The sequence below is a fragment of the Papio anubis genome, chromosome 16 (assembly GCF_008728515.1).
Source record: "Papio anubis isolate 15944 chromosome 16, Panubis1.0, whole genome shotgun sequence".
Taxonomy (NCBI): domain Eukaryota; kingdom Metazoa; phylum Chordata; class Mammalia; order Primates; family Cercopithecidae; genus Papio; species Papio anubis.
Genome location: NC_044991.1, coordinates 63,889,374 through 63,910,604, shown reverse-complemented (window position 1 = coordinate 63,910,604; position 21,231 = coordinate 63,889,374). Strand labels below are relative to the sequence as shown.

General features: G+C 44.0%; 1 protein-coding gene across 8 annotated transcripts in view; it reads left to right on the top strand.

Annotated features, from left to right (window-relative positions):
* NDRG3 (NDRG family member 3) overlaps positions 1-21,231 on the top strand; it is a 92,498-nt gene that overhangs the window by 24,482 nt on the left and 46,785 nt on the right. For 4 of the 8 annotated variants that reach the window (XM_031656743.1, XM_031656740.1, XM_031656736.1 and 1 more), the window contains exons 2-3: positions 763-867; positions 16,707-16,742. In XM_031656743.1, the coding sequence (XP_031512603.1) occupies positions 811-867; positions 16,707-16,742 (93 nt within the window). In that variant the 5' untranslated portion in view covers positions 763-810. The remainder of the gene's footprint in view (positions 1-762; positions 868-16,706; positions 16,743-21,231) is intronic. The other 4 variants (XM_031656744.1, XM_031656742.1, XM_031656737.1 and 1 more) reach the window with 1 other exon arrangement.

Genomic DNA, 21,231 nt, shown 5'->3' with positions numbered 1-21,231 from the left:
TAGCTTTGAGTATGTTGTTTCTTTATCCATCTTCAGTAATTAAAATGTGTGCTCCATGAGAGCAAAGACTATTGTATTAATTGTATTAATCTGTTGCTGCATAAAAATATTACCACAAATGTAGTAGCCTAAAACAACACATATTTATTGTCTCACAATTTCTGTGGTTCAGGAGTCTGGTGTGGGTTGTGTAGGTCCTCTGCAACATGGCGATCAAGGTGTCGGGCAGCTTCTTATCTGACACTCAGCTGGGGAAGGATCTGCTTCCAGGCTCCTGTTGTTGGCAGCATTCAGTTCCTTGCAGATTGTTGAACTGAAGGTTTCAGTTTCTTGCTGTCTTTCTGCCGGAGGCTGCTCTCAGTTCCTTGTTACATGGCCCTCTCACAGCACATCAGCTTGCCTCTTCAGACCTAGCAGGAGAGAGTGTCCCTCAGCAAGACAGATGTGAAAATACTATATAATGTAATCATGTAAAGTCACTCATATACATTCCATCACTTTTGCCATATTCTAATGGTTAAAAGCAAGCCACAGGCCCTACCCACACTCACTGGGGGGATTATGCAAAGGTGTGAATACCAGGAGGCAAGAATCCTGCAGACCACGTTAGTGTCTGTCTGCAGTGACTATGCGTCTTTAGCACCCTGAGCAGGGCATGGCACAGAGTAAGTCTCATATTTGAATGAATGGGTGTACTGTGACTATTATGTTTCCAACTTCTGGCTTAAGCCTTTTTCTTCACTTCTTTCTTTTCTGTTTCAGAGTTACCAATTTATTCTTGAGACTCCTCTACTCTCGTCATCTGACCTCATGGATGAACTTCAGGATGTTCAGCTCACAGAGATCAAACCACTTCTAAATGATAAGGTAAAGACTTCTCTGTTTTCACTAAAATATGGACAAGCCTCTTCTTCTGATAGTATTTCATTTTCCGTATCATCTAAATAGTAACTTAAAACATATGTGGCTTGATTTTCAATGAAAGGAATACTTTAAACAATCTATTTCTTTTTTTTTTTTTGAGATGGTGTCTCACTCTGTCCCCAGACTGGAGTGCAGTGGTGCAATCTCGGCTCACTGCAACCTTCGACTCCCTGGTTCAAGCGATTCTCTTGCCTCAGCCTCCTGAGTAGCTGGGATTACAGGCACACGTCACCATGCCCAGCTAATTTTTGTATTTTTAGTAGAGACAGGGTTTCATCATGTTGACCAGGATGGTCTTGATCTCCTGACCTCGTGATCCACCCGCCACGGCCTCCCAAAGTGCTGGGATTACAGGTGTGAGCCACCATGCCAGGCCAAAAAAATCTATTTCTTAAGCATCTTTTTGATGTTTCCCCATCTTTTCTTTCTTCCTACTTTTGTTTCCATGAGTCACATTCAATCAAGTTATCTTTGAGATTTTTGTATTTTACAGATAGAGATGTTAAGGGAAAAAATAATGTGGCAATGTTAAGCAGAAAGTATGAGGGTGGGTCTGGGCGCAGTGGCTCACACCGGTAATCCCAGCACTTTGGGAGGCCAAGGCAGGTGGATCACTTGAGGTCAGGAGTTTGAGACCAGCCTGGACAACAAGGTGAAACCTTGTCTCTACTATAAATGGAAAAATTAGCTAGGTGTGGTGGCACGCACCTGTAATCCCAGCTACTTGGGAGGCTGAGGCAGGAGAATTGCTAGAACCCAGGAGGCGGAGGTTGCAGTAAGCCAAGATCGCACCACTGCACCCCAGTCTGGGTGACTCAGTGAGACTCCGTCTCAAAAAAAAAAAAAAAGAAAGAAAAAGAAAGTATGAGGGTGGAGTTTGACTCAGAATCCAAGTGTCTTGACTTTCAGTTTCAATAAGGAAAATTTACCATCCATGACTGGTGATGTATGTGGGCTACAGTGTTCTCCCTAAAGTTTGCCAAGTCTATGATGTGATCTTTCTGTCAGTATCACAGTTTTTATCAGGGAGGACTGGATGTCAGTCATATACCACATTTTTATGTTAGTGTCAGAGAACTACACAAGGAGCAGATGAGCAGCACAGTTGATGACCACTAGACACTGGTGTGATATGATTTACCAAAAGAAAGGTTTTGGCCGGGTGCAGTGGCTGACGCCTGTAATCCCAGCACTTTGGGAGGCCAAGGCTGACGGATCACTAGAGGTCAGGAGTTTGAGACCAGCCTCGCCAACATGGTGAAATTCCATCTCTACTAAAAATACAAAAATTAGCTGGGCGTGGTAGTGCAGGCCTATAGTCCCAGCTACTTGGGAGGCTGAGGCAGGAGAATCACTTGAACCCAGAAGGCAGAGGTTGCAGTGAGCTGAGATCATGCACCTGCACTCCAGCCTGGGTGACAAAGCAAGACTCTGCCTCAGAAAAAAGAAAGTTTTGTTTTCTCTCTTGTTCCTTAGTGTTCAGTAAATGTGCCTGAAATTCCTTCTTTTTTTTTGAGACGGAGTCTTACTCTGTCACCCAGGCTGGAGTGCAATGGTACAATCTTCGCTCACTACAAGCTCTACCTCCCGGTTTCAAGTGATTCTCCTGCCTCAGCCTCCTGAGTGGCTGGGATTACAGGCATGCACCTGGCTAATTTTTGTATTTTTACAAAACTGACCTTGTGATCCACCCGCCTTGTCCTCCTAAAGTGCTGGGATTACAGGCATGAGCCACCGTGCCCAGCTGCTTGAAATTCCTTCCTTTCCACTCTATTGTTTTGGTTTATTTTCATTGTCTCTATTGAAGTACTCTTGTAGCTCTGTGTGAGTGAGGTCATGCCATCCTTTCCTGAGGGAGTGTTGATGGAGTATGAGGATAAAGATGGATGGACGGGGGGGACGGGGAGGGGATGTGCAGGTGACACCGGGAGATAATCTGTTGCTTATTATTTTTATCTGCCCAAGGCAAGGCCCTTCACCTGCAGCCTCTGGAGCTGCTGACGTCTTATGTGTTTGCTAGTTTGCTTTGGAATCCTGCCACCCCATTTTCATCCCTGTGACCTCTCCATTCCCACTCCCACCCCTTCTTTTATCTTTCACCAGACTTCTCTCTCCCTTGGCAAGCTGCAGGCTTTTTTTTTTTTTTTTTTTTTTTGAGACGAAGTCTTGCTCTGTCACCAGGCTGGAGTGCAATGGCGTGATCTTGGCTCACTGCAACCTCTGCCTCCTGGGTTCAAGCAATTCTCCTGCCTCAGCCTCCCAAGTAGCTGGGACTACAGGTGCGCACCACCACACCCAGCTAATTTTTGTATTTTGACTAGAGATGGGGTTTCACCGTGTTGGGCAAGATGGTCTCGATCTCTTGACCTCTTGATCTGCCCGCCTCAGCCTCCAAAAGTGCTGGGATTACAGGTGTGAGCCTCTGCGCCCGGCCACTGCATGCTTTTTTAACCTCCATTTGGTTTCTCCTGCTGCTTCCCCTCATATTTCCAGAAAACTCTCTCCTTTAAGTACTATTTGTGTATGTGTATATGTGAGGGCTGTTCCAAAAATGTTGTGCCTAGGAGAGGAGGAAGGAAATAAAATCTGAGCCAGGCACACACCTATAACCGGGCTCACACCTATAATTCCAGCACTTTGGGAGGCTGATGCGGGAGGATCACCTGAAGCCAGAAGTTCAAGACCAGCCTGGGCAACAAAGGGAGATCCTGTCTACCAAAAAATTAAAAAAATTATCCAGGTATGGTAGCAGATGCCTGTAGTCCCAGCTACTTGGGCGGCTGAGCTGCGAGGATCACTTGAGCCTGGGAGGTTGAGGCTGCAGTGAGCTGTGATTGTGCCACTGCACTCCAGCCCGGGCAACAGAGTAAGACCCTGTCTCAAAAAATAAATAAATAGAGAAAGAGGCTCTCTTTCTCTCTCCCTTCCCCTGCCATATGGGGACACAGCAAGAAGGCAGCTGTCACAAACCAGGAAGAGATTCGTCATGAGAAACTGAACCCTTCTAGAACCTTAATCTTGAACTTTGCAGCCTTCAGAACCGTGAGAAAATAAATTTCTGTTCTTTTAAGCCACCAAGTCTATGTGATTTTGTTATGACAGCCCGAGTAGACTAAGACACGAAGCAGTGTCTCACTTCCTAACATCTATCCGCTCCTCTTTGATAGGCCTATGCTGTTCCTACCCACCTCCCACATTCCACCTTACTCCTCTCTCTCCCTGAGATGTAAGTGCTCCTGTGCCATCACTATTCATGAGGACTCTCTCGGCTCTTGCCAAGCAGGTAGATAGGCAAGAGGCCCTCTTTAGATCATGGCACTTCCAAACAAAGACTTCTGTCCCATTAGCCTCCCTCTCCCCCTCCCCAGTACGTGAATGCTTCTGTCTGCCCAGCAGGTGGGTGGTTTTGTGTATGTGGTAAACGGTATAATGATAATAATGCCTCTCATCCATTACTTCATTTGAACCTCCCAATAGCTTGATGAGGAAGAGAACACAGATAAATTTATTCCCACATTGCTAGTGAGTGAACAAAGGCTGGAAAAGGTGAAGTAGCTTACTCCTATTGAGTATCAAAGAATGCCTGCTGTATGGCAGGATTTCTCACTGTTGATGTTTTGGATTGGATCATTGTTTGTTGTGGAACACTGCTCTGTGCATTGTAGAATGTTTAGCAGCATCTTTGGCCTCTACCCACTAGATGCTAATAGTACTCCCCAGTGGACAACTAAAAATGTCTCCAGACATTGCCAGATGTCCCTGGGAGGCAAAATTGCCTCGGTTGAGAACCACTGGTGTAGAGGAAAAACCTCCAGATTTGCATAGAAGTAGATGGCTTGAGGGTTTTGTTGTTGTTTTTGCCTGTCCTGCTGTGATTTATTTATCTTTTATGTGCCAAGTGCTTTACATACATTCTCTCTAATTCTCAGAATATCTCTTTGAGATAGATAGTAGTATTCCTACTTCACAGATTAAAAATCCGAATGAAATGCTGGTTTGCCTAGTAAAGAAGTGGCAAAGCCAGACGGAAACCAAAGTCTTTCCTACTCTTAAAACCTGAGCCGTTTCCACTGTGTTAATCCTATAGATGTTTTGGCATCACCTTTGTGGCTTGCCCTCTCTTTTAAGGAGAAGCCTAAAAATGTGCAGTATTTCACCTTATCCTTCTGTCCATTATCCTTATAAATATACTTTTTGCTAAAGACATTGCTGCATCCTCCAGGCTTCAGGAAGCTAAAGGAAGACTAGAACCAACGTTTTACCGTGAAATTTGTCCTGAGATGACTGTAAGGAGGCATTCTCAATATAGCTTTGAGCAAGGCTTATGTTAACTTGTCTCACGTCATTTGTTGGTACTTTTCCCATTTTATTTTAGTATGCCTGTAATTTTGTCTATGGCTCAGAATTGTCAAGAAGTGGATAATTTTGCCATACTTGTTTTGGCTCCAGTGATGAAAAGAAGCAACCACCAGTACTTTGTTTTGCGGGGCAGAAATTCCATGGGCATATGAAATGATTTTTAAAATAGCATTTAACTATTTTCAGAGCACTTTCACAAATAATATCTTATTTTAATCTTCCAGTCTCTTGTAAGTAGTTGAAGATATTTTAACTCCATTTTACAGATGACACTGAGAGGTTATGTGACTTGTTCAGAGCTAGTGTCTGTTAAGTTGGTGAAGCCAGGATAGAAGCTACGTCTTTTGACTTTGACCTGGACCTGGGGGTCTAGGGTTCTTCCCACCATCTACTGCCTCTTGTACCTGGTTGCTCCACTCTCCTCACCCAAAACACCTTGTAATAAACAGGAGAGTATACTGTTTTGCTTCATTTTCCCTGCCTTCCTCTACCTACTATTGGTTCAGATACTACCGAACCCTGTGAAAGCAAAAGGTGAGGCTTGAGAAAACAAGTAGAAGGCCACACTTAGCTTCTGAAGAATTGAGGAAATAGCAGAAAGGGGAATAAATGTTTAGTAGAGAGAACAGAAATAAGTTATGTACTTTGTTTTGGTTGTTACAGTAGAAAGTGAGGTAAATCTTTTTTTTTTTTTTTTTTTTTGAGACGGGGTCTCGCTCTGTCACCCAGGCTGGAGTGCAGTGGCCGGATCTCAGCTCACTGCAAGCTCCGCCTCCCGGGTTCACGCCATTCTCCTGCCTCAGCCTCCCGAGTAGCTGGGACTACAGGCGCCCGCCACCTCGCCCGGCTAGTTTTTTGTATTTTTTTTAGTAGAGACGGGGTTTCACCGGGTTCGCCAGGATGGTCTCGATCTCCTGACCTTGTGATCCGCCCGTCTCGGCCTCCCAAAGTGCTGGGATTACAGGCTTGAGCCACCGCGCCCGGCCCTCTTTTTTTGTTTTGTTTTGTTTTTTGAGATGGAGTCTCGCTCGGTTGCCCAGGTTGAGTGGCATGATCTCGGCTCACTGCAACCTCCGCCTCCTGGATTCAAGTGATTCTCCTGCCTCAGCCTCCCAAGTAGCTGGGATTATAGATACCTGCCACCATGTCCAGCTAGTTTTTGTATTTTTAGTAGAGATGGGGTTTCGCCATTTTGGCCAGGCTGGTCTTGAACTCCTGACCTCAAGTGATCCGCCCGCCTTGGCCTCCGAAAGTGCTGGGATTACAGGCATGAGCCACCGCACCCACCTGAAAGTGGGGTAAATTTTACTGCAATTTAAGTTTTCCTTTTCTACTAATCTCAACATGTAAACAGAGGAGGGAGAAGGGTGTTAGAACTAGAGGAGGGAGAACCCTGGGAACAACATTTTGTAACCTCCAGGACAACAGAGATAGCCAAAGCATTTGTGCTCAGGGCTTGCTCTGTTGCCCAGGCTGGAGTGCAGTGGCACAATCATGGCTTATTGCAGCCTCCCGGGCTCAAGCGATCCTCCTGCCTCTGCCTCCTGAGTAGCTCTTGCCACCATGCCTGGCTAAGTTTTGTATTTTTTTAGAGACCAACCTTTGCCATGTTGAAACTCCTGGGCTCAAGCCATCCACCCATCTTGGCCTCCCAAAGTGCTAGGATTACAGGCATGAACCACTGCCTTTTTTTTCTTTTTTTTTTTTTTTGAGACAGGGTCTCTGTCGTCCAGGTTAGAGTACAGTGGCATGGCCATGGCTTGCTGCAGTCTCTACCACCTGGGTTCAAGCAATTTTCCCACCTTAGCCTCCTAAGTAGGTGGGACCACAGGTGTGCGCCACCATGCCTGGCCAATTTTTAAATTATTTGTAGAGAAGAGGTCTCATTATGTTGCCCAGGCTGGTCTCAAACTCCTGGGCTCAAGCAATCCTCCTGCCTCAGCCTCCCAAAGTGCTGCTATTATAGGCATGAGCCACTGCACCCAGCTCCAAGGTTGTTTAAAAAAAAAAAAAAAAAAAAAAGAAAGAAAAAACGAAGGGGAGAGAGAGAAAAGAAAAAGCAGCTGTAATTAAAAATAGATTTATTGACATTTTCATCAAAGAATATTCATGAAGTGCTACATCTAGTGTGGACTAGAGAGTGGGTGTCCCTTAATGTACTAAGACATGAGTGTTACATCTGTTGTCATCTGTTGCTGTAGATGGGACTGCAGCAGGAAATGGGTTCCCAAACAAGTTGCCATGCCACCATTATAGACCAGATGACCCTTAACCAGTTACAGGAGGCAATAGGTGATCCACGTCTTAGCCACACCTTAGCAGAGTGCCCATGGGATTTTTAGAGTGGAAATTCTACTTTTTCAGCAATCTACAGGGGATTATCTGATTATAGATAGTTTTATCTAAGTATCCAACCTCTTTATAAATTTCTTTATGAAGTCTGTTTCTTAGTATATTTTGAAGGTAATGATTGCTATAGATACTTTATATATATGTATATATGCACGTATATATAGAATTTTCATTCTTGTCCCTGGATTATCAGTTTGAACTGATTTCTACTTGAAAGTGATTTGCTGGGCCAGGCGCGGTGGCTCATGCCTGTAATCCCAGCACTTTGGGAGGCCGAGGCGGGCGGATCACGTGAGGTCGGGAGTTTGAGACCATCCTGACCAACATGGAGAAACCCTGTCTCTACTAAAAATATAAAATTAGCCGGGCCTGGTGGCGCATGCCACCTCAGCTACTCCAGAGGCTGAGGCAGGAGAGTGGCTTGAACCCAGGAGGTGGAGGTTGCTGTGAGCCGAGATCGTGCTATTGCACTCCAGCCTGGGCAAGAAGAGCAAAACTCCGTCTAAAAAAAAAAAAAGGAAGAAAATGATTTGCTGATGATTTTTTTTTGAGTTGGAGTCTCGCTCTGTCACCCAGGCTGGAGTGCAATGATGCGATCTCAGTTCACTGCAACCTCTGCATCCCAGGTTCAAGCATTCTTCTGCCTCAGCCTCCCGAGTAGTTGAGATTATAGGCGCCTGCCACCACACCCTGCTAATTTTTGTATTTTTAGGTAGAGATGACGTTTCACCATATTGGCCAGGCTGGTCTCTTGACCAGGCTGGTCTCGAACTCCTGATCTTGTGATCCACCTGCCTCAGCCCCTCAAAGTGCTAGGATTACAGGCGTGAGCCACCGCGCATGGCCCTGCTGATGATTTTAATACACTGATTTATTATACTAATTGATTATATTAATCTTTATTATTAAAGAAAAACGGAGTATTTTCTGAGCTTATCTAACTCTTTGCTTGTACAATCCCCCATCTTTGTTTCCACTTTTTGTTGGGAAGGATTATCTTTTTTGTGTATGGCTTTTTAATACAAACAGTCATATTTTATTCTCTTTAACAGTTTTGTTTTGTTTTGTTTTGTTTTTTGAATCAGCTTATTTCTGAAACCTTTTACTATTGCAACAACTCACTTTCTCCACTTTAGTCCCTAGCATGTCAATTACATATAACCTTTCCTCTTTGGTATTCGTTTCTTCCTCAAATCAAGTATCTCTATTTTGAGATGTTCAAAACCTCTACAAAATGATATTTGTTACACTCATTAAGTGTCAGGACCAGGAATAGAGCGGTGAATCAGACACAGACCTTTCCTTTACATTCACAGAACAGGTAAATTCACCCAAAATCTCTTCCTATTGATAGTTGGTCTAAGGTCTTATCTATCTCGTCTTTCTTTACATTATGTCTGTTGCTTCTGTCTTTTGAAACTATGCCTGTTGACCAGATCTCATGTTAGGAAACGACATGTCTCTTCTCCCTAGGAATGATTTGTTTTTGAAACATTTCTCCCTTTCACACCCCCCTTTCTTTTTTTCATAATTCACTTTAATCATTGACCCATTCTAGTTTATTTTTGCTAATTCTCTAAGCATGTAACTGTGAGGCTTACTTGCTGTAATTTACCTTTTGGGTTACTTTATTTACCTTCTACATATGGCCACTAGGCTCCATCAGAAAACACTCCTGTTAGCTGGCTTCTACTTTGACTGCAACTTTCATTAATAATTAATGGCCTTCCTTGACTTTTTTCCTCTTCAAATTATTCTGTTGTTTTAATTTTTTCCTTGAATCCCTTTCTGCTGCTTAAGTCTGCTTCGTGTAAGAATTTCTCAGAATATGGAATTAATGGCATCTTCAAAATGGACAGAAAAAAGAAAGTACCCATAGCCTGAAATTTCTAGAAGTTTTGTTAGAATGGAACCATATACTGTGAACATCAGAAACAAACAAACTGAGGCAGGAGAATTGCTTGAGCCCAGAGGTCAAGGCCACACTGAGCTATGATCATGCCACTGCAACTTCAGCTTGGGTGACAAAGCAAAACTCTGTCTCAAAAAGAAAAAGAAACAGGATAGGTGCAGTGGCTCATGCCTGTAATCCCAACACTTTGGGAGGCCAAGGTAGGCAGATTGCTTGAGGCCAGAAGTTGGAGGCCACCTGGGCAACATGGTGAAACCCTGTCCCTGTTAAAAATACAAAAATTAGCCAGTTGTGGTGGCACGTATCTGTAATCCCAGCTACTCTGGAGGCTGAGGCAGGAGAATCGATGGAACCCGGCAGGCGGAGGTTGCAGTGAGTGGAGATTGCGACACTGCACTCCAGCCTGGGCAGCAGATCAAGACTCAGTCTCAAAAATAAAAACAATTAGCCAAGCAGGGCAGCACATGCCCGTAGTCCCAGCTACTCAAGTGGCTGAAGCAGGAGGATTGCCTGAGCCTGGGAGATCAATGCTGCAGTGAGTTGTGATCATGTGACTGCATTCCAGGCCGGCTGACAGAGCAAGACCCTATCTCAGGAAAAAAAAAAAAAGAGAAAAAGAAGTCTCTAGGGAAGGGCCCCAGAAGGTATTCAGCCTTTTAGAATGCCCCCAATGACTAGTATTGAACTTTTAATGAGTACCGAGAATAAATAATATGGCCTCAGTTAACCACAGTTGAATCAAGGACCGGCTAACGATCCCCATTCAGAAACTCTGGAGCCAATTACTGTCACATAGACCTAGTCATTCCCATTTTCCAGGGTGATTACTCATGAAACTGGAAGCCTTTCTCCAAGAGGGTCTGGGATCTGTCTCAAAAAAAAAAAAAGGCTGGGTGCGATGGCTCACGCCTGTAATCCCGGCACTTTGGGAGACTGAGACAGGCAGATCACGAGGTCAGGAGATCGAGACCATCCTGGCTAACACGGTGAAACCCCATCTCTACTAAAACTACAAAAAAAATTAGCCGGGTGTGGTGGCGGGCACCTGTAGTCCCAGCTACTCAGGAGGCTGCGGCAGGAGAATGGCATGAACCCAGGAGGTGGAGGTTGCAGTGAACCGAGATGGCACCACTGCACTCCTGCCTGGGCGACGGAGCGAGACTCCATCTCAAAATAAATAAATAAATAAAAAGCCAGGAAAACAAGTGCTAAATAGTCTTCCCTCAGTTATTGGTACCTTTTATCTGGGAGTATAGCTCTGAAGATGGGATTGAGAACACAGAGTTGTTTTTTGCTAGGTACTCAACAAATAAGACATAGCTTGAGGTTATTGAGGGCATTGCCTTTCTGCTTTTGGCATGCTCCTTTGTGCTCATGTCAGGAACTGAGGGCTTTACAGAATGCCTCATGGTCGTGGTCACATCATTGTAAGAAAGGAGAATTCATGGATACAATGACAGCTGCTTCCCAAAGAGCTAATCAGAATTTGTGGCTCTATATTCTATGACTGAGATTTTAATTCAATCTAGAGTGATTTTTTCTAATCTTTCTAAATAATCGCTAAAGGAACCTCTGGGACTTCTGTTAGATTGAAGTCCTAATATGGTCTGTTTAGACATCATTATAAATCATTCCTCAAAAGGTGAGATCAATCTTTAAATCTATTTATTTATTATTATTTTTTTGAGATGGAGTCTCGGTCTGTCGCCCAGGCTGGAGTGCAGTGGCATGATCTCTGCTTACTGCAAGCTCTGCCTCCAGGGTTCACACCATTCTCCTGCCTCAGCCTCCCAAGTAGCTGGGACTACAGGTGCCCGCCACCAAACCCAGCTAATTTTTTTGTATTTTTAGTAGAGACGGGGTTTCAGTGTGTTAGCCAGGGTAGTCTTCATCTCCTGACCTCGTGATCCGCCCGCCTCAGCCTCCCAAAGTGCTGGGATTACAGGCATGAGCCACTGCACCAGTCCTTATTTATTTATTTATTTGAGATGGAGTCTGCTATGTTGCCCAAGCTGGAGTGCAGTGGCGCTGTCTGGGCTCACTGCAACCTCCGCCTCCCAGGTTCAAGTGATTCTCCTGCCTCAGCCTCCCGAGTAGATGGGACTACAGGCATGCTCCACCATGCCTGGCTAATTTTTTTTTTTTTCGAGACGGAGTCTCGCTCTGTAGCCCAGGCTGGAGTGCAGTGGCGCGATCTCAGCTCACTGCAACCTCCGCCTCCTGGGTCCCGGTTCAAGCAATTCTCCTGCCTCAGCCTGCCAAGTAGCTGCAATTACAGGCACGTGCCGTCATGCCCAGCTAATTTTTGTATTTTTAGTAGAAACAGAGTTTCACCATGTTGGCCAGACGGGACTTGAACTTCTGACCTCATGATCTGTCTGCCTTGGCTTCCCAAAGTGCTGGGATTACAGGCATGAGCCAACGCACCCGGCCTAATTTTTGTATTTTTAGTAGAGTTGGAGTTTCACCATATTGGCCAATCTGGTCTTGAACTCCTGACCTTGTGATCTGCCCACCTCGACCTCCCAAAGTGTTGGAATTACAGGCGTGAGCCACCGTGCCCGGCCCTTTAAATCTTATGTTACAAAATACTAAATTTGGTATTTTTTCTAGGGTTTGCTAGACCCTTTTTTTCTAGTTTTCTAATTTCAGAAAGGGAAGTACATGCTCATTGTACATAATATGAAGAAAATTATAATCACCCGTAAACTCTCTCTGCAGAAGCAGCTGCTGTTGTTAATTTTTTGTCTTTTGTTTGTTTATTTATTTATGAGACAGGATCTCACTTTGCACCCAGGCTGGAGTGCAGTGGTGCGATCTCAGCTCACTGCAACCTCGACCTCCCAGGCTCAAGTGATCCTCCCACCTCAGCCCCTCAAGTAGATGGGACTATAAGCATGCACTACCACGCCTGGCTAATTATTTTTGCATTTTTTTTGTAGAGATGGGATTTCGCCATATTGCCTATGCTGGTCTTGAACTCCTGACCTGAAGTGATCTGCCTACCTCAGCCTCCCAAAGTGATAGGATTATAGGCATGAGCCACTGTGCCCGGCCTTTTAGTCTTTTTAAATACATATTTTTAGTGTAGCCAAGGTCAAACTGTAAAGACTATTTTGTATCCTACTTTCTTTTCCCTCTTACTAACCATACATATCTTAAGCTGGAATGCAGCAGAAGTTTTTTTTAAAACCCAAAATTTTATTTTATTTTATTTTATTTTATTATTTTTTTTGAGGCGGAGTCTCGCTCTGTCGCCCAGGCTGGAGTGCAGTGGCGCGATCTCGGCTCACTGCAAGCTCCGCCTCCCGGGTTTACGCCATTCTCCTGCCTCAGCCTCCCGAGTAGCTGGGACTACAGGCGCCGCCACCACGCCCGGCTAATTTTTTGTATTTTTAGTAGAGACGGGGTTTCACTGTGTTAGCCAGGATGGTCTCGATCTCCTGACCTCGTGATCTGCCCGTCTCGGCCTCCCAAAGTGCTGGGATTACAGGCTTGAGCCACCGTGCCCGGCCAAACCCAAAATTTTAACAGAATTTCCTCAACATTTAATTTTTTAATATTGGCTTATTTGTTTTATGAATCTGTATTATCAATCACCTGATTTATACCAGGCCCTGTGCTATATTTGGCGGAAGGTACAAGTTGAATCAGGAACCAGAAACTCACTGGCTGACCATTTATATCCTACAAAAACCATCTATCCTAATCCATGAAAGGGCCCTTCCTTTTGCTTCTCATAGTCTATCTGTAAATTAAGCACAATGATTTCTCAGAAGAAGTCCTCAGACATTTCTTAGGGCTAGTGGGAGCCATGGAACACTATGCTCCTTTTAATCAATAGCAACATTCCTTGGAAATGTGCTGCCCAGTCCCATCTGCACAGTATCTTAGTTGTCTTTCCATACTGTGACTGTAGCAGACTTTTTGTGAATTCAGTTTCGTGTTACGAATAATACTTTACTGTCTCTACCATTCTCTTGCCTGTTCTCAGTGGCATCTATAGTCTCTCTATAACTGGTAGTCTGTTGTGAGTTTACTGCCGCTTTTAGAAAGTCAAGGGCTACTCTTTCATAACCTTATTCCTTCAGAAGCTTTTGGCTTCTAGATCACTGTTATCCAGTAGAAGTTTCTGTAGTCATGGAAATGTTCTGTGTCTGTACTGCCCAAGAGTATGAACACTTGAGATATGGCTAATGTAACTGAGAAACTGAGATTTTATTTTATTGAATTTAAATTTAAAGTGTACATATGGCTAATGGTTACCATACTGGATAGTGCAGCTCTAGATAGTCCCTCTTATGGAGTGGATAGTTTGTTTATTTGGGTGTTTATACCACACTGGGCTGTGATTTTTTTTTTTTTGAGACAGAGTTTTACTCTTGTTGCCCATGCTGGAGTGCAATGGCGTGATCTCAGCTCACCACAACCTCTGCCTCCCTGGTTCAAGCAATTCTCCTGCCTCAGCCTCCCGAATAGCTGGGATTACAGGCACGTGCCACCACACCTGGCTAATTTTGTATTTTTAGTAGAGATGGGGTTTCTCCATGTTGGTCAGGCTGGTCTCAAACTCCTGACCTCAGGTGATCTGCCCACCTTGGCCTCCCAAAGTGCAGTGCTGGGATTATAGGCATGAGCCACCGCCCAGCCTGGGCTGTGCTTTTTAACCTCTCTTTTGTCCAGCCAGCAGTGTAGTTGGTGGGATCCCAAAGAACTATTGCTTTTTTTTTTCTTTTTTTTTTGAGATGGAGTCTCACTCTGTCATCCAGGCTGACACGCAATGGGTCAATATCGGCTCACCGCAACCTCTACCTCCTGGATTCAAGTGATTCTCTTGCCTCAGCCTCTCAAGTAGCTGAGATTATAGGCACCTCCGCGCCCGGCTAATTTTTGTAATTTTTTTAGTAGAGATGAAGTTTCACCATGTTGGCCAGGCTGGTCTCGAACTCCTGAACTTGGGTAATCCACTTGCTTCAGCCTCCCAAAGTGCTGGAATTACAGGCATAAGCCACCATGCCTGGACCCAAAGAACTATTTCTAGAAGGATCATCTTGAAGGGAGATGAGATTACTTAGTATTTTTGGGGATCGGATAGCTATAGTATCTCTGGAGGGGTAGCTTTTGGGAAGCTGTTAGGAACTTTCTGAAAGTCATTGTAGAGACAGAATAAATAGTCGTGATAAATCAGTTTCTACATAATGGGAGACTTTTTTCAGGAAAGGGGTTACACTTTGTGAAAATTCAAGTAGAAGTTTTCTTTTATTCCCAAATACATCACTTGTTACCATTTTTTTTTTTTTCCTTTTTTTTGAAACGGAGTCTCACTCTGTTGCCTAGGCTGGAGTGCAGTGGTGCGATCTTGGCTCACTGCAACCTCCGCCCCTCCCGGTTTCAAGCAATTCTCCTGCCTCAGCCTCCTGAGTAGCTGGGACTATAGGCGCCCACCACCACGCCCGGCTAATTTTTATGTTTTTAGTAGAGATGGGGTTTCACCATGTTGGTCAGGCTGGTCTTGAACTCCTGACCTCGCGGATCCACCTTCCTTGGCCTCCCAAAGGTCTTTGATTGCGTGAGCCATCACACTTCTGGCCCACTTGTTACTCTTTTTTTTTTTGAGATCGAGTCTCACTCTGTCGCCTGCTGGAGGCAGTGGCCGGATCTCAGCTCACTGCAAGCTCCTCGCTCTCCTGGGTTTACACCATTCTCCTGCCTCAGCCTCCTGAGTAGCTGGGACTACAGGCCTCACCACCTCACCTGGCTGTTTTTTTTTTTTTTTGTATTTTTTAGTAGAGACGGGTTTTCACCTGTTAGCCAGGATGGTCTGGATTCCTGGACCTCGCGATCCCACCATCTCTGCCCAAAGTGTTGGGATTACAGGCTTGAGCCACCGCGCCTGGCCACCTTTTTTACACTTTTTTTTTTTTTTTTGGTCGGGGGAGAGAGTCTCACTCTGTTGCCCAGGCTGGAGTGCAGTGGCAGGATCCCGGCGCACTGCAACCTCTGCTCCCGGGTTCAAGCGATTCTCCTGCCTTGGCCTCCCAAGTAGCTGGGATTACAGGCACACACCACAACATTGGCTAATTTTTGTATTTTTAGTAGAGACTGGGTTTCACCGTGTTGGTCAGGCTGCCCACAAACTCCTGACCTCAGGTGATCTGCCCGCCTCAGCCTCCCAAAATACTGGGATTACAGGCGTGAGCCACCGCACTCGGCCCCTTTTTTATACTCTTATGACTTGCAATACTGGCATCTGGAATGCTGGAAAAATGCTTCTGAATTATTGCCATTGATTTTTTTTTTCTCAATCGTCATTATTATTATCCCTTTTTAGAAGCTTGGTGAATTCTCCTTAGATTTTTTGACTATGTTTTACTTTTTTTTTTTTTTTTTAAATATTTTTTAGTAGAGACGGGGTTTCACCGTGTTAGCCAGGATGGTCTCGATCTCCTGACCTCGTGATCCGCCCGTCTCAGCCTCCCAAAGTGCTGGGATTACAGGCTTGAGCCACCGCACCCGGCCTATGTTTTACTTTTTAAATGATTCCATGACTTGTCCTTTTTCCCTATCGGTGATTTCATAGGATGCAACAGACAGGCCAGTGTGTTAAGAACCTTGTTTTGTCTTTCTTTCCCTCCTTCAGTAACACTGCCTTTCTTCTCTGTTAGATTTCAAGGCTTCCATTTCTGATCCATCCATATCTTTGTCCTCTTCCTGATCCTTTCTTTAATTCCTGGTTCTGCACCTGTTCTCCTTCACCCTTCTCAGCTTTGGCCTCTTAACTCCTTTCCTCCCAGGTGCTTCCCTTGCATGTTCAAGGTATGCTTCCAGACTATGATCCATGTTTTACCCTCTTCCTCCAAATTCCCACTGCTCTCCTTAGGTAGGAAGGCAAGAAGTTATAAGCTTGCTAGAAAACTAGGCCCCTTCCCTTTATCTTCTCATGAGCCCGCTAAAGCATAATCTCACCTCTGAAGATTTAGCCTTTATTAACACATGTTCATAACCCTCCCTGCCTCTGAAACCTTCTGATGAGAACCATTTCAGTTTTATGGCAACCAAAAGGCTGCACATGCACTGCTTTCACTGTGAACTGAATTTGCTGCACATGTGGGGAAACCATGTGGGGAAACTGACTGTGTTTTGTGTCTTCTGTTGACAGAATGGTACACGAAACTTCCAGGACTTTGACTGTCAGGTAAGGACTGTACAAGCAACCAGGAGGCTCTGTACAGGATCTCTGCAGTGTTTCCTTTGCTGTAGTGGTGGTCTTGTAGAAGTGGGTCTCTCCTTACAGCTAATAATGAGTCCTTAATGTTCGTTTGGTCATTGGATCAAGTTCACTTAAAACGATTTGCAATTGTTGGCCATTGGCACGGTGGCTCATACCTGTAATTCCAGCACTTTGAGAGGCTGAGGCAGACAGATCACTTGAGGTCAGGAGTTTGAGACCAGACCGGCCAACATGGTGAAACCTCATCCCTACTAAAAATACAAAAATTAGCCAAGTGTAGTGGTGCATGCTTATAATCCCATCTACTCAGGAGGCTGAGGCAGGAGAATCACTTCAACTCGGGAGACGGAAGTTGCAGTGAGCCAAGATCGTGCCACTGCACTCCAGCCTGGGTGACAGAGTAAGACTCCATCTCAAAACAAAACAAAATAAACAAAAAAAACAACAACTGATTTGCTGTCATGTTCAGAAATTGCCTGCCAGGTACCTGTTTTATGATTGTAGGTTACTGAATAGAGCTGTCTCTTTGTGATTAAGAGTTCTTTTCCTCACATGATATTGGAAACCTCATTTGTCATAGGTGACAAATGGACGGTTGCTACCTTACCGCAGAGAAGATAGGAGAGGGGCAGATGGAGGAGAGATTTCTTGACAGTAAAATCTTTCCCTAAAAGAAATCTTTCCCTAAATTGTTATGAATACCATGTGCAGATTTCTCTTGGGTTTATGTTTGGAAATGCAAAATTCAACTTGACTCATTAGTGTTTTCCTAAATGAAACTGTTCTTCCTGGTCTGCTTTTGCATCACCTCTGTTGCCAGTTTGGAAATCGGTAAAATGAACCAGCAGTTCATCTACCTCTTTTATCTGTTAACTGGTCCTGAAAGAAATGGGACTAAGGGCCGGGCACAGTGGCTCACACCTATAATCCCAGCACTTTGGGAGGCTGAGGCAGGCAGATCACTTGAGGTCAAGAGTCTGAGACCAGCCTGGCCAGCGTGGTGAAATCCCATCTCTACTAAAAATACAAAAATTAGCTGGACATGGTGGTGTGTGCCTGTAATCCCAGCTACTCAGGAGGCTGAGGTGGGAGAATTTCTTGATCCTGGGAGGCAAAAGTTGCGGTGAGCTGAGATAACACCACCGCACTTCAGCCTGGGTAACAGAGTGGGACTCTCTGTCTCAATAAATGAATAAATAAATAAGAAATAAATAAGAAAAAAGAAAACATAGGAGTAAGAAATAAGTACAGGGAAATGGAAACCTTATAAACTGGGCATCCTGACCCTCCCACTTTTGGGATAGATGCCATAGCAGTAACAGAAGTGACATGAAGTAGACCCAAAGGGTATTAGCAGGAAAGGAAGGTGCTGGCAACATCCTTGCTTCCAGTATTCAGCCAACCTGTATACCCACCAGCAAATAGTTATTTTCAAATATGCATTTTATGTTAAGTACAGTGGAATCTCTAAGCATTAGCATCAGAACAAAGGACTATTTATAAGCAAAACAGTTATAATAATTTGAATGCCTACTGTAGGGTACCTAATAAACATATAGTATCTTCAATACTTAGAGCAATATTACAAGATGGTTTCTTTTTTTCTTTTCTTTTTCTTTTCTTTTTTTTTTTTTTTTTTTTGGAGACAGAGTCTCGCTCAGTCGCCCAGGCTGGAGTGCAGTGGCATGATATCGGCTCACTGCAACCTCCGCCTCCTGGATTCAAGCGATTCTCCTGCCTCAGCCTCCAAGTAGCTGGGATTACAGGCGCCCACCACCACGCTCAGCTAAATCTTTTGAACTTTTAGTAGAGATGGGGTTTCACCATGTTGGTCAGACTGGTCTCGAACCCCTGACCTCAAATGATTCACCCACCTCAGCCTCCCAAAGTGCTGGGATTACAGGCATGAGCCACCACACCTGGCCAAGATGGTTTTTCTTATTTCTGTTTTATAGTCAGAAAATTAAGAATTAAGTTTTATAACTTGCCATTGAGTGGTTGGGATTGAAAAACCCCATTCTTCCTGAATCTGTTGCCCATTCTTTCCCAACCTGGACGTATCCGGAGCTGAAATGTAAGAAACTAGTTGTTCTTAAAGCTGAGGTTCCTTGGCAGAACAGATGAGACTCACCTTGGAAGGGTCAGGCTCATAGTATAGTTATAGATTTCTGAATCTCAGTTGCAAACACCTCTTGTAATAACTATTTGGTACTTTGTATATACAACATAATCAGCCTAGTGCTGTTACAGTCATTCACTGTAGGCAATGGTTCCTTTCCTCTAAAACAGTAAGTTACATTATTTTTTAATAAATAGTGACAATGAAGTTTGGGTTTGATTGTTTTTAATTTGATCTAACTTCAGTTATGGTTTGGATCCTAGGTTGAACCAGTAGAGCTTGATTACTGTTAATATTTGACATAATTTACCTAGAAGGAAAACATTAGAGAGAGGGTAACAGTAAAATTCAAGGTGAAGAACTCCAGAAATAGTATATGTATACACGTGAACTCCTGCCCCAAAGTGTAGAAGTATTAATTTTCTTCAAATTCAGCACCTCCCCTGAAGTAAGAAAATTAGAATATAGCCAGGTGCGGTGGCTCACACCTGTAATCCTAGCACTTTGGGAGGCTGAGGTCAGGAATTCATGAGGTCAGGAGATCGAGACCAGCCTGGCCAACATAGTGAAACCCCGCCTCTACTAAAAATACAAAAATTAGCCAGGCATGGTGGTGGGCATCTGTAATCCCAGCTACTCAGGAGGCTGAGGAAGGAGAATTGCTTGAACCTGGAAGGCAGATGCTGCAGTGAGCCGAGATCCTGCCGCTGCAGTGAGCCGAGATCCTGCCACTGCACTCCAGCCTGGGCAACAGAGCGAGACTCTGTCTCAACGAAAAAAAGGAATAAAAGAGAAAAGAAAATTAGAATATAATAGATTACATACTTGTTGCAAAATAAATGAGAAAACACCAAAAAGTAAATAAAAATCACCTGTTATTTCACCAGTGTTAATATTGTTAATATTTTGGCATATGTCATTTGAGATTTTTTTCCATACATATATATAATTGTAGATATGAAATTGAGTTTTAGAAATATAATTATGAATCACTTTGTAATATTAAGGCTTAAAAATAGTCTGGCAAAAATTCTTGATACTTTGGGTAAAGCTTTAAAATAGTAACATGTTCTGGCCTTGTGAAATAGAACTTTTAGTTCAGTTCTGATACAAATAGAAAGTCTGGGTGCTGTGGCTCATGCCTGTAATCCCAGAGCTTTGGGAGGCTGATGCAGGAGAATCACTTGAGCCCAGGAGTTTGAGACCAGCCTGAGCAACATAAGGAGACCCCCTTCTCTACAAAGAATTAAAAAATAAAAAATTAGCTGGGCATGATGTCATACGCCTGTAGTCCCAGCACTTTGGGAGGCTGAGGCGAGTGGATTGCTTGAGCCCAGTTGTTTGAGACCAGCCTAGGCAACATAGTGAGACCCCAGTCTTTCTCTCTATATATGTAATATATATATATTTAGAGATGGAATATTACATATATATATTTAGAGACGAGGGTCTCACTATGTTCAGTATATATTTATGTGTGTGGGTATATTATATATATACCCACACACACACATATATGTAAACTATATAGATATATTACAGATAACTATAGCATCTGTCGCAACACTTTCTAATATACATATATATGATATACATATATACACATGTAGTATGCATATATGTATATTAGAGAGAGAGAGTGTTGGCATAGATGCTGTAGTTTATATGTGTATATGATATATTGCTTTAGATAAATAACACTTATTTTGTGTATAATCAGAAACAAATTTAGAAAACTTAGAAAAGCATAAAAATAAAGATTGCTTATACTTCTGCGGGTAGATCACCTGAGATCAGGAGTTCGAGACCAGCCTGGCCAACATGGTGAAACCCTGTCTCTACTGAAAATACAAAAATTAGGACAGGTGTGGTGGCTCACGCCTGTCATCCTAGCACTTTGGGAGGCTGAGGTGGGCAGATCACCTGAGGTCGGGAGTTCAAGACTAGCCTGACCAACATGGAGAAACCCCGTCTTTCCTGAAAATACAAAATTAGCCGGGCGTGGTGGCGCATGCCTGTAATCCCAGCTACTCGAGAAGCTAAGACAGGAGAATCGCTTGAACCTGAGAGGCGGAGGTTGCAGTGAGCCGAGATCACACCATTGCACTCCAGCCTGGTCAACAAGAGCGAAACTCCGTCTCAAAATGGGGGTCTCACCATCTTAGCTGGGCATGGTGGCAGGTGCCTATAATCCCAGCTACTTGGGAGGCTGAGACAGGAGAATGCCTTGAACCCGGGAGGCAGAGGTTGCAGTGAGCTGAGATTGAGCCTTTGCACTGCAGCCTGGGTGACAAGAGTGAAACTCTGTCTCAAAAACAAACAAACAAAAAATCT